This window comes from Sorex araneus, chromosome 5 (genome assembly GCF_027595985.1).
Source record: "Sorex araneus isolate mSorAra2 chromosome 5, mSorAra2.pri, whole genome shotgun sequence".
NCBI classification, from domain to species: domain Eukaryota; kingdom Metazoa; phylum Chordata; class Mammalia; order Eulipotyphla; family Soricidae; genus Sorex; species Sorex araneus.
The window spans coordinates 197,157,915-197,171,793 of NC_073306.1; the positions used below are offsets into that span (position 1 = coordinate 197,157,915).

General features: G+C 35.3%; 1 protein-coding gene across 1 annotated transcript in view; it reads right to left on the bottom strand.

The window, feature by feature from the left end:
* Window positions 1-591: 591 nt before the first annotated feature.
* RASSF6 (Ras association domain family member 6) overlaps window positions 592-13,879 on the bottom strand; it is a 63,394-nt gene continuing 50,106 nt past the window's right edge. The window contains exons 6-11 of the mRNA XM_055140015.1: window positions 12,789-12,973; window positions 8,454-8,555; window positions 8,125-8,176; window positions 950-1,068; window positions 758-855; window positions 592-667 (exon numbers count right to left, since the gene is read on the bottom strand). Of these exons, the coding sequence (XP_054995990.1) occupies window positions 592-667; window positions 758-855; window positions 950-1,068; window positions 8,125-8,176; window positions 8,454-8,555; window positions 12,789-12,973 (632 nt within the window). The remainder of the gene's footprint in view (window positions 668-757; window positions 856-949; window positions 1,069-8,124; window positions 8,177-8,453; window positions 8,556-12,788; window positions 12,974-13,879) is intronic.

Genomic DNA, 13,879 nt, shown 5'->3' on the forward strand with positions numbered 1-13,879 from the left:
TCAAACTGAAAAAAATTCCAGTTTTGATTTTTTTAAGAATATAATTTATTTCATCCCAAAGAGCAGATAGCTCTGACATTATAGATAGCCAATACCCTACTCTCCATGCAAAGATAGCCCTAGATTTATAAAAATGCCAGAGTTTTCAAGGAGCTGTGAAAAACTTGTCATCATCAAATTCTTGGTGAGATGAGATGTACTTTTTATTTCAAGACTTGGCAGCTTTTTTCTGAAAAATTTCTGAGAGATGGCTGATATTATTTCAGTTCTCTTGACAGTTCAAGTTAAAAGAAATTTAAACTTCATGATATCTGAAGATAACATTTAAATTCATTTTACTAAAAATTCTATTTGGAATACACAGTATCCAAGTTTTTTTTTCAGTTACTGAACTAAATTCCTGCTCATTTCAGTCCAACTGTGAACCTTAACTTTATCACGTCAGAGAGAAACACGTTTTTGCCTTTTGCATTTTTTATAGATTCAACTTTACAAATATATTTGTATAAATGCAAATAAAGAATTTATTGCTCTCATCAATAGTAACAACTCTCTAATCCTAATGGGCTTCAACAATAGTGGCCCATACAACTAAACTGTTGTCTCTGTTTTTACTATCCGTTTACTTCTAATATAATTCAGTATGTAAGCCTTCTCTTTTGTGAATCTGAAAATAAGAAAAGAAATAGGGTATTAAAAATGGGGCACACTTGTGCATTAAAAGATGAGGAATCCAGAGTAAGTTCTTTCTACTTACTTTGTTTTTGTTCTTTCAATCTCTCTTGTCTCTTCTTCATCTAATCTTTGAAGGATGGATTCCAGTAGAGAAAAATGAAAGTTAATATACTGAGCAACCTGAAAAGGGAAAGAGAAAAAAGAAAGAACATTTGTGTGAGAGTTAACGAGTCAGGAAGGAGCAAAGACATATTCAGGGTGATGGTATCCATACATCACTGCTAATTTCTTCTGTGTCTTTATCCATGAGGAAAATGCGAGCATTCATTTTGGAAGGTCCCTGTATAAGCCTGTGCAGCAGCGGTATGTCTGTCTTCTTTAGTCGTTTCTGCTCTGCAAGTGAAAACAAGAATAAATTATTGTTAGAAGTTCATCTTAGAAACAGGAAGAAAAATAATTTATACATTTATTTTCTTTCTTTAGTGCAATCTGGAAGGATACCTAAAAAATCAAAATGAAAACAAAACCCAGAAGCATTAACTTTAAAAAGTAAATCAGAATTAAATTGTTTAAACGAAGTAAATAGGCAATTCTTTTGTTTGCTATAAGGCTTGACTTTATGTCTTGCTGAATTTCACTTTCCCCTTGAATAAGATATTCAAACAAGTCTCCAGCCTATGCATTTTTTACTACTTAAGTTAACAGAATTCTATTTTTTTCCTAATTTTTCTTTTTTGGTGGGGCAGGGGGTTAGAGAGTGATGGAACACACCTGGTGATACTCAGAGGTTTGTCCTGGCCCTGCACTCAGGAATTACTCCTGGTAATTCCTGGTGTGCTCAGAGAACCAACTGGGATGCCTGGGATAAAACCCAGGTCAGCTGCATGTAAGGTAAGTGCCCTACTCACTGTACTATCTCTCTGGCTCCAAAGAATTTTCTCTTTTAAGTTGGTTTCATTTAAAATTTGTAATTATCCTAAGTTCTTTCTTCTTTATTTTTTAAAAAAATTTTATTAGTGAATCACTGTGAGGTACAGTTACAGACTTACAAACTTTTGTGCTTGCATTTCAGTCATACAAGGATCGAGTACCCATCCCTCCATCAGTGCCCACTCTCCACCACCAATGATCCCAGTATCCCTCTCACCACCCCTACCCCAATGCCCCCACCCCACCACCTCTGTGGCACGGCATTCCCTTTTGTTCTCTCTCTCCTTTTGGGTGTTGTGGTTTGCAATAGAGGTATTGAGTGGCCATCGTGTTTGGTGTATAGTCTACTTTCTGCAGGTCCCGAGCAGGTCCTTCAAACACCCTTTACTTGCTGTTCCCTTCTCTATCTGAGCTGCATTTCCCCCCAGCATGTGAGGCCGGCTTCCAAGCCATGGAGCAAACCTCCTGGTACTTATCTCTACTATTCTCTACTATTCTTGGGTGTTAGTCTCCCATTCTGTTACTTTATATTCCAGAGATGAGTGCAATCTTTCTATGTATGTCCCTCTCTTTCTCACTCATTTCACTTAACATGATACTTTCCATGTCTTTTTTAAAAATCCTGAGATTCATCCTAAAAATATAAATCCAAAATGTTTTTTAAAGACCACTATTTTTACTAGTTCATTTATCTGTAGTATTTATTCACTTAGTCATATAATTAGATTTTTTAAAAAGTCTTCCAATTTGGTATATTCCCAGAATTTTAATTATTTATATTTTTATAATATAAATACTCCTACCACAAAAGCACTTCAAGCTTTCTATCAAACGTGATTCTCTTGTGTGATTTCAGTTTTTATCAGAATGAAGAAGGAATTGAATCCTCTTCTTCCTGCCTAAAATATTTTTGAGTTCCTACTATGTTCTAGGCATTATTGTACAATATTGGATGCATTATAGAGCAAAACAGAGTAAAATAACTGCCTTTTCACATTTTGATGTGGGAGAGAGATAACAACCAATAAATATCAGTGGTAAGTATTTAGAAGAAAAATATAGTGATAATGTATGTAACGTATATAGTGATATTATATATAGACACATATGTCTGTATATAAATATGTGCTCATGGGAAAAGTTTGCAACTATTAATTATACAGTTACAGGAGACTTTACTGAATAAATAACATTTGAATGAAGACCACACGGACATGAGAGAAGGAATCTGAAATGATCTGGATAATATAAGTTCCAAGCAAAATAAACAAGTAATATACCTGGGGCTAGTACAAAGCTAACTCAATCGAAATCTACAAGGGGCCAAGGTGACTGGCCTGGTGAATATGAGAGCAAGGCTAGTAAATGACAGAGAATGAAGCCATTGTGAAGACTGGCCTTACTTTGAGAAGCAAGGCTTTAGGGGATTTGAGAAGCCTGTCATGGTCTGGCTTTCATATCATTAAAAACAATCTGGGTCCTATGTTGAAATAGACTCAAGGGGAAAGGGTAGACCAGTTGATTCCTTTCTACATTGTTTACTCATGAAAGAATTCCCCTGGGCCCTGGATGTTCCAGAAGTCAGAGTGTTCTTAGTCCCTGGGCAGGAAAAAAGTTTAAAAGGTGACTAGAAAACAAAAGTCCAGCTTCTACTCTATTAAAGCGACTTAATCTACCCTGTTTCCATAGATACAGAGTTCACAGATTGAATTCCTCTACCATTTCTGAAGCACTCCTGTTAATTTACAGCCCGTCACTAACCCACATAATCTTCTTTTGACTTCTGCTTTTTAAACTTAACTGGTTTTGCATTTTCTGTTCAAGTCATTTTTGATATTACAGAGTAAGTTTTCTTGCATGATGGCTCTGTTCCCTGGTAATATGGGATAATCATTAGAAATACAAAGTCTCACACTGTTCCCCAATCTGGAAAGGGCTGGCATTTAAATTCATTTTCCAGGTAATTCTGAAGCACACAATAATTCGAAATACATTTATACAGATTTAGCAGTTACAGATGCTAAAATCTACCTGTCTTTATTTTCCATATTATTGCCCAGAACTGGTGCTCTATTAAACTGTTCCTTTAACTTCCTTTGCCACTGGTTCCTAAAGGGTTCTAGTTATGATTATCTTCATTTCTGAACTTCATGCATAAAATATTTTGGTACAAAAGATAAAACATGACATGATTTTCATGGATTTTTTTTTTTTTTTTGCTTTTTGGGTCACACCCAGCGATGCTCAGGGGTTACTCCTGGCTTTGCACTCAGGAATTACTCCTGGCGGTGCTTGGGGGACCATATGGGATGCCGGAGATCGAACCCGGGTTGGCCGCGTGCAAGGCAAACGCCCTACCCGCTGTGCTATAGCTCCGGCCCCTCATGGATAATTTTTAAAGTACATTTTTTACTGTAAAAATGTACATTTTTTGATTATAAAAATTACACATGTTATGGGGGAAGGAAGTGGGGTGATATAGACTATAGAATACACATTTTTAATTGTGAGAGGAATAAATTCTAAAAAGCTAAAGAGGAATAAACTTTGAATAGCACATTGGCTACAACTAAAGATATGGTATTGTACATTTAAAAACTGCTAATATATTTTAAAGTTGTTAATAATAGGTATTAAGCATCCTCACTGCAAGAAAAAGTTAATTATGTGAGGAGATGGATATGTAAATTATCTTGATTGCACTATATATAAATGTAGCAAATCATCACATTCTATACTTTAAGCATGCACAATTATGTATTTTAATTAGCCTTCAATAAATGTTTTTTTATATTACAATGAAAACAATGAAGAAAAAATACAAGGCAAAAATGATAACGAGTGGGATCCCTTATGCTGAGAAAATCAGCATTATCTTCTAAGCAGCATCCTATCACCACAAACTTGGTGTATAAAGGAACTAATATATCCATTTTTAATTGTAAATTCACCATATTAAAAATCATAATTTATTTATTTATTTTTATTAGGCTTCTACATTCCTCTATTACTGTTCACTTTTCTATATTACAAACCAGCTAATTCATATTAATGGCTTGGTATTTATCATTCTGTACCTGTCTCCCTGGTTGTATAATTCTACACAACACATTTAAAAAGGAATTTACAGTTCTTTAAAAAATGAATTATATTAGATGCATTTTAATCAGCTTGCATTTTTCACTTAATATCTTTATTATTATAGAATTTCCTCCATTTGGTATAAATCTGACTCATTACATTTAGTGACATTGTAATAACTGTTATTTAGTCATTCCTCTAGGTTGGTGACTTTGCTTTTAGCTTATTATGAATAGTCTTGCAGAAAGATTTGAACATTTTAGTTTATTTTTTGTGAAATAGAATCTTACCAGCAGGATTGCTTGGGTTAAAGTAACTGTATTCTTTTAAATTATTATGAATATTGTTACAATGAATTACCAAAAAATGTAAAGACAATCACGTATTTATGTATTATTGAAGGAAAATATCCTTTAACTCTTATCTATAATAGGCATAGGTAGAATTATTTCTAAATATTTTGCCAATAAAATTGTGAGATAATACTGCATTATGGCTTATTCTTCCATCTGCTTCCCTGACTGCTTCTTGTCCTTAAATTTAAGCTTTCCTAAAAATCTTTACTATCTAAATTTTTTATTTTAAAATTTTTCTCATCTTTCTATTTTTATTTGTTTTTTACCTTTTGGAAGATTTACCTTTTGGTAAAAAGAGATGCAAGAGCTCTTTAATATTGGGGTATTAATATTTCATATATATTTATTATATCTATTTTTTGTAGATACAGGCAGAGCCTGGCAAGCTACCTGCGGTGTATTTGAATGCCAAAAGCAGTAACAACAAGTCTCATAATGGAGACGTTACTGGTGCCCGTGCGAGCAAATCGATGAGCAACAGGACAACAGTGCTACAGTGCTACAGGTGTGTATTGCATATCTTATATGTTATATATACATATCTTTTATTTAAGCTTTTATCTTGTTTTTTGAGCCACACCTAGTGGTGCTCAGGGACTACTCATGGCTTTGTGCTGGAGAATGACACATGCAGTGCTCAGGGATCCATATACGGTATGGAATGGGCATTGAATGGGGGCAGCCACATGTAAGGGAAGTGCTTTTCTCCTGGCCCTTTCAACTTTCACTTTACAAGTATATTAATGTTTTTTTGGTTTTTTATTCTCTTTGGGTCACACCCAGCAATGCATAGGGGTTATTCCTGGCTCTGCACTCAAGAACTACCCCTGGTGGTGCTCAGGGGACCATATGGGATGTGGGAATCGAACCCGGGTCAGCTGCATGCAAGGCAAACTCCCTACCCACTGTGAAATCACTCCAGCCCCCCAAGTATCTTAATTTTAAATATGCTTGGAATCCAGCTTTTATTTCTTATTGTTGCTCTTGCATCAAATGTATTCATTTATTTTATTCAAATTCTTAGTCAAATAATCTATTAGGGGAACTTGGAGACTAGCCCACTAGGACTTGGCATTTTGCTGCCCCTTGCCTGAAGCCAGAAAAAACCAACTTTTTACACTAATTTTATTGAACATAATATTTTTGACATATAGTCATCATATAACTCAGTGTTTCAGGCAGTTTGTTATTTTTCTTAATTTCTTTCAAGGTCCCTCTGTAGGTTTCTGGAACGGATAGCATCAGTAATCTAGTCTATTCCAAATGAACAGGAATTAAAACAACTGAGTAAGATAACCTGAAGGAAATTTTACTAGGGATACATGGAACCCGCATCCTCACAGTCTCCACATCCTTTTGAATTTCTCATCCTGTACTCGGGGAAATAATTCATTGAATTAAGACTCTGCCATTCTCCCAAGTTGGTTCCTTTCAAAACAAATTTTCTTAACAAAAACCACTTACTTCACTGACGGTGTTTGGCTGTCTGTGTGACAACTGATACAACTTGGTTTTGCTGGTATGTGATTTTTCTACAAATGAACATTTAAAAACTTTCAGTATGGGCATATTCAAAAATTTTATTTAAGTTGGTCTAGGTTTTATTCTAATTTATCACTCCCTGTGAAACTGGCCCAAAAGAATTTAAAAATTAAATGCCAGCAAACTCTTCTGGGCAGGGTTGTTGAGAACATAAAAAATGTTTCCCTTCCCGGTCACTTGGTTATTTCCAGGTTGTACTGCGAATAGTGCCGCAGTGAACATAGAAGTGCAGATGGTGTTTCTGCTATGTGTTTTTGTGCCCAGGGTATATTCCCAGAAGAATTACTTCTGAGCCATATGGAAGCTTGTGACAATATAAATAAATAAATAAATAAATAAATAAATAAATAAATAAATAAATAATAAATAAATAAGAATATTTTTCAAAAAAAAGAATGTTCCCTTATCTGGTCCTTCCCTCAAAAGCCTCTACAAGGAAGACAATGTACAGGCTAAACTCATGCCTTTAACCATTAGCACACAAGGGAATTTATTAATCTTCCTGGCACTCAATGATTGCAATCACCCCTACTAAAATGTCCTTCCTTTTTTTTTTTTCCTGTGTAAACTGCTTTTTGTGATCTTAGAGACAAGATGGTTCTCTAGGATGTGAGTTTGCCGAATTTCAACTACTCTCTGTGGGAATCAAGCTCTTTCATAGGCTGATTTTCTTATTTCTTGACTAATTGGCTCTCTGGATTGGTGGTGGGCCAGACCTTTGTGGTTCACTTACACCTTCCCGAAGTCCTATTTCTTTCTTTTTTTTTTTTTTTGTTTTGGTCACACCCAGCAATGCACAGGGGTTACTCCTGGCTCTGCACTCAGGAATTACTCCTGGCGGTGCTTGGGGGACCATATGGGATGCTGGGATTCAAACCTGGGTTGGTCGCATGCAAGGCAAACGCCCTACCCGCTGTGCTATCGCTCCAGCCCCTCAAGCCCTATTTCTAACCTTTTATCTCTTCCCATCAAGTTCTTAGTGTAGTAAGAGGTAATACTCTCAAAATAAAATAGATATTACACTAGGAGTAGTGAGAAATAGTATGTTATGATAACTCCAATAAGAGCTAAGGCAACAAGGGGGGTGGAGGGATGACGCAGTGGGTAGGGCACTTTCCTCGCGCGCAGTTGACCTGAGTCAGTCCCCAGCACTGCGTAATGATGCCTGAGCCTGCCAAGAATAACCTGAGTACTGAGCCAGGAGTAACCCCTAAGGATTGTTGGGTGTAACTCCAAAACAAAATTACAACAATGAAAAAGTATGGTGCCAATTAGCAACTTATGTTCCGAATAATTATCGGTTATCTTCACTGGATTTTCGCATTCTGATCTCCATTCAGAAACAGAATGTCTGGTCACCAAACTTTTCGATAATGTACTTTTCCAGGATGCCTTGTTCTTGGTTCGTCTAACACATGCTCCTTTACAGTGCTCCTCAACCCTTTCCTCCCTTCCTTCTACAAATTGAGACAAACTATTCTTTCCTTGGGTGCGGGATTAAAACCAGAATAACATAAAAATTATGATTAAACACTCTTACCTCCCGTTGAAAAAATAATATACAGTGCAAAATCTTGGGCACTATTTTCAATCTGTCAATGGAAAAAAAATGAGTATATTTAAAAATTCTAAGACAACCTGACCCAATATCGTACGTTCCTCATTTCCAAATTTTATTCTTAGATATAAAATTTGCTCTGCTCCCAGAAATTATGTAATTTTCAGGGCATAATTATGGAAAAATATTACAAATAGGAAATTTTTTCAAAATTAATATTTATATTTATACTTTTTTTCAGAAATCTGCACTTACTTAAGTGTCTACAGTTAAATTATACACAAGATATAATGCTTAGTGATAAAAATTACCTTAAATTTTTTGAGAAGTTGCTTTATTACTTCCTCAGTACTCATACTACTATTTATTCTGACTTTAGTCTCTGATCCAAAGGCTGGTGTGAATATTGATGTCTAGGAAAAAAAGCATTATCATATAATTATTAAAATTACATGAGACTAATAAGAATCAGTAAGATTGCCAGTCAAAATTTTTTTCTTGTTTCTTTTTGTTGTAATTATCAGTAAATATGCTTTTAAAGTAGCATTTATTTTTTCTAGATAATTAAGGTAGGCAAAATATCACTGAATAGACATTTCACCAGAGAAACAGATGCAAGAGACTAATGAGAAGATATTTCTCAGCATTTATTATTTGGTAAATGTACATCAAAACCCAATAAAATAAACCACAAATAAAAATACCTCACATTAGTTAGAATGACTTATCAAAAAGACCAGTAGCAAGCATTGACAAAAAGCAGAGAAAATGGAATTGATGTTTACTCTTGGCTGGAAATATAAATTGGTGCAACTGTTAGATAAAGCAATACTGAGATTTATTTTTAAAAAAGAAAGAAAGGAACATAAGATTAGAAATATGGTGAATCTTTTAAAGTTTTCTGGGTATTTATAAAAATAAACACTAATTCAAAAAATAATGTACTCTTTATTTATTCACTGTGGTACGAGTCACAATAGTCTAAATATGGAAACAACCCAAGTGTCCCAAAATTGATGACTATCAGGTAAAGGAGATGTAATCCATATCCACAATTTTGGAATACTGCTCTGCAGTAAGAAAAGACAAACTCTTGCCATTTGCAACAATGCAGATGGACCGTGAGGGAATTATACTAAATGAAGTGAGTCAAAAGAAACAAATACCCTCAGATTCTGATCCTGACAGCATAACTGTAGTTACCAAACGGGCAAGGGGATGATGGGAGGTAGAAGAGGGGTAATTTTATGAGACTGGAAGAAACTAGACTTTCAGAGTTGATCATTATGTAATATATAGAGACATAAAAGTTAAAAACTGCACACTGGAAAATTAAAATCAAAACAAAGAGGCAGAGAAATAGCTTAGTTTCTGGCACCACAAAGTCCCTACAGTATTGTTAGATGTGGCCTAAAAATACAAAAACAAAATCAAAAGAAAAACTCTTAGATTTAAGAAACAAAATGTGGGGTACCAGAAAGGCAGTGAGAGAGAAAACTTAGGCTAAAAGTAGTTTATAGTGCTTTTAGAAAACTAGACTTTTTGATAGGGATCATAATATAGATGTCAAAATTGTAAGGCTGTGTATCTGAAGTTTCTATCAATGTTATTTCAGTTAAAATATTTAAAGTGATTTGAGAATGTTCCAAACACTTTCACTGTATTATCACAAGATAATTTACAAATCACACATACATTCTTCAGCGTGGTTTAATATTTAAAAGTAGACTATTGTAACTTAAAACAAGTAAAAAGTAAAAACACTTAAGAAAAATCTCTCATAGGGTGCCCAAAGATAGTACAGTAGATAGAGCACTTGCCATGCATGCAGCTGACCCAGGTTTGATCCCCAGAACCACATATGGTTGAAAGAAATGATCCCTAACTGCTATGTGTGGCCCCAAACCAATCAAACAAGCAAACAAAAAAATCACATGCCCTAAAATAAGGGACCAGATAACACCAAAGGAAAACAAGATACGAAAACAAGGAGATGTGGTATATGTACACAGTGGAAAACTTTTTGTTTTGTTTTTGCTTTTTGGTCACACCTGGAAGTAAGCAGGGCTTACTCCTGCTCTGATTTCAAGGGTCACTTCTGGTGAGGCTCAGGGGACAACATGAGGTGCTGGACACTTGGCAAATTCTCTCCTTGCTGCAACGTATCTCCTGGACACAACAGGAGACTTCTATAAGAAAATATTAGTTTTTCATTTTCAACATAAACAGAGTTGGAAGGTGCTAAGTAAGATAAGTCATAAAGAGAAGACTAATGTCTAATGCTCACACTCATATGGAGCATATTAGAAATAACAAAAGTAAACAGACAAAGTACTATAAAACTAATCCTAGAATCTGAATAGCAGAACTAAGATTTCCAGAGTTGGATAAAGTCAAAGGATGGAGTGTCCAATGTACCATAGAAGAGGGGTATTGATGGCAGCCAAGACCTGTTCTAAAGAGTCAACATACAATTCATTTAGGATCGTACTATTTTAGCTTTCTTTAAAAAGCATATTCCTGAGGGAAAATTCCAAGAGGATCTCAGGGATTCAGAGGTCACTCCCAACAATTCTCAGCCAACCGAGCTAGAGGGCTCAGTGCTAGGCCAGAGGATGGTATGCTGATTCTGAATGGTTCTAGGGGGCTTCACAGTTATACGTGAAAATGTTTAAGGGACCATGTGATGCCAAGGATTGCACTGGGTTCAGGAAACCAGGACAATTGGATATTGGCAGCAGCATATCTTTGTAGGACTGGTAGTGTTACTTTATGTCCAGGACATGCCTTGACTCTTCTCCCTTTCTCCCTTCCTTCCTACCCAGCTCTCAAATCATATGTTTTATGTCAACTTTGTTGACCAAAGCACATAATATGACTCAAATTATATAAAATTATGTACTATTGCATACTTTTAAACATACTATAGGTCAAGTTATATTCATATTTTATCTACAATGATTATAATCTCTTTAATATTAGTGTTATCCACAGCTAACAATATAGCTGTATGGGTTTTAATGAAATAAAAATGTACCTTCTGGGTGGATGCACATACATTTACACATGCCCATCATTACGTTCCCACTTGAGGTTTTGGGCTTTTCTTTGTTTTGCTTTCTACTAGTTATTAAATTGTAGTGAGTTATATCTGTTTGAAATATCTATAGTCACAGCTTAATCTCTTTCAATCTACAATAAAACTACAGTAAGTTGAGTTCTTCCTTTTTGCTAGGAATGTTGCTAAGGGCTTACTTGATTTTATCCCACCAACAACCTTACACAGCAGGAAGGATGAATGAGCTAAGACTGAAAGATTGACTAGGGTGTTGGAGATACAGCTTTGCCTGTAAGAGACTTATATTTGATCCAGAATGACAAAAATAACAAAAATAACAAGTCACCTTTCCCTCAATATAAACATTTTTAAACTCTGCTCAGTAAGAATTTTAATCAGATTGTCAAGCTGCAACCTTCAAGCACTTAACCATTTAACTGCTGTGCTTCACGACTGACTTTGTGCCAATTTCCTTCTTAGCACTACGATACCATCGGGAAGCTCCTCCTTTGGAACAATGTCTTCTGTGACACAAAACTCCCCACAAGACAATGACATATGTTGGCAATTCTGAGAAGAAACCAGAACAATTGGCAGTGGCAAATCTGTGTAGCACTGTCAGTGTTACTTTATGTTCAGGAGAAAATTTTTATACTAGAAAAATGTTGAATTTTAACAAGTAATGCAGAAGAGATGTTTGTTCCAACCACTGTTGAAAGGCATATTATAAGAACTTCTATTTTATACTTTGGGTTAAAGGTCTTAGGATGGTATTTGGGGAGAGTTGGTCTTTTAAGTGTTTATGAAGTGAATGGGTGAAGGACTGCTCATGTACCTTATAAAAAAAACCATTGAGTTCTAGAATAAATGATTTTTCAGCTCTAAAAATGGTATTGTAGCAAAGTAAAATAACTTAGAGATATTGTGAGAAAGAACTTGTAACATCTACTACTATAAATTATAAATTGCTTATAATTAATATGTAATTTTATACAAATTATATCTACCATACAATCATAGTTCTATAAAAATATATTTATAGTATCAAGAACTAAAAGAGAATATGATAAAATGAGAAAATTAATTCATTGGAATTAATAGGTCCGCAGTTTTTTATTTAAATATTGATGTTAAAGGTACTTTGAGCCAATGGTAATATAATATTCTAAAGACATTTGTTGATGCTTTGGCTTCTTTGCCTCAGCCCTGAGTTCCATATCTTTATCTTTCCTGTGCTTGGCTCAGTTCCTGCCAGAAAAAATTCACTCAGTGATAGTTTAGAGTTGGATTATGGAGTCAGCCAAATGTGAGTTTGAATTCAGACTTGCTACTTATAAACATTGTTGCCTAGCCTCTGAGAACCTCAATTAATTTATATATAAAATACAGGGGGTAAAGGTAGCTACTTCATGGATTATTTTAGTAATTAAGGAGACATGAATCAAAAATTGATCTAAAATCACCCCCAAAGAGCACTCAATACAGAGACTCGTCCTACTACAGTTACTAGTTTTAACTGCATTTTAAGTGAACAGTATCCTTAGCACAAGAGACAATGTTTGAAATGATCACGGAAACTCATACTGACTCTGTGGTTGTAAAAGTGTCCATTAATGGAAGCTCTGTGGTTCTGTCTGTCTTTTCTGTCCGTCATTGGAGGCTTCATCCTTTTCCTCACTAGCGCTGCTTCACTCATGGTCCGATAGAGCAAGGGGGATTCTGGCTCTTCCATTGCATGAGGCTTCAGAGTGTTGCTGTGATAAGGTAAATAATCTGGAAAGAACAAAGATTATAAACCTGGATCATTTAGCTGCTCAGTTCTTGATGTCACATGCTACGGAAGCTTTTAGTTGGTCAAATTCAATACGAACTCATGCAATGTTTACATAGATTTCTATCTTTGAAGAAATGTGATGCAACTTCATCACATTTAAATAATGATCACAGCAACTTTGTCCTCTTTATGACAATCACTGTTAAGGAAATATCTATTGACTATATTTATTTATTTTGCTGTACTGGGGATGGAACCCAAGGCCTCACATAGGCCACACAGTTCCTCTACCACTGAGTCACAGCCCCTGCCTGATATCTATCGACAAAAATCTGTTATTCTTCAAAGATTCAGAATGGGAATGTGAAGGTTATTATGATTACTCAAAATTATCAAATACAATCTAGTTAATTGAAGTAGAACCAGGATACTGATACTTGCTATATCCACATATAAAAGTTTCTTCTCACTGTTTTTTGTTTGTTTGGGGACCACACTCAGCGGGGCTCAGGGCTTACTCCAGGCTCTGAGCTCAGGGATCACTTCTGACAGACTCCAGGTAGCATATGTGGTGCTGGGGATTGAACCCAGAAAACCACGTGCAAGGCAAAACCCTTCCCCACTGTACTGTCTTTCCAGCCCCTAAAATTGTTTTGAAAAACTATCACCTAGCAGATATTTGCAGTTCCCAGTGTGGAATACTGACATCTTTCAAATATGGTGAGATTTTCTCTCAGAACTTGGAATGATTCCTTCTCAGTGCTCTGGTACTTTGAGAGAAGGATTTGACAATCTAACACCTAAGTTCTCATATTAGTCTCTTTATTTTACTTACTCTTATTGATGCTTTCAATTTTGCTTTAAACCTGATGATCTGCAATACTGATAGAAGAAGGGTTTTGTGC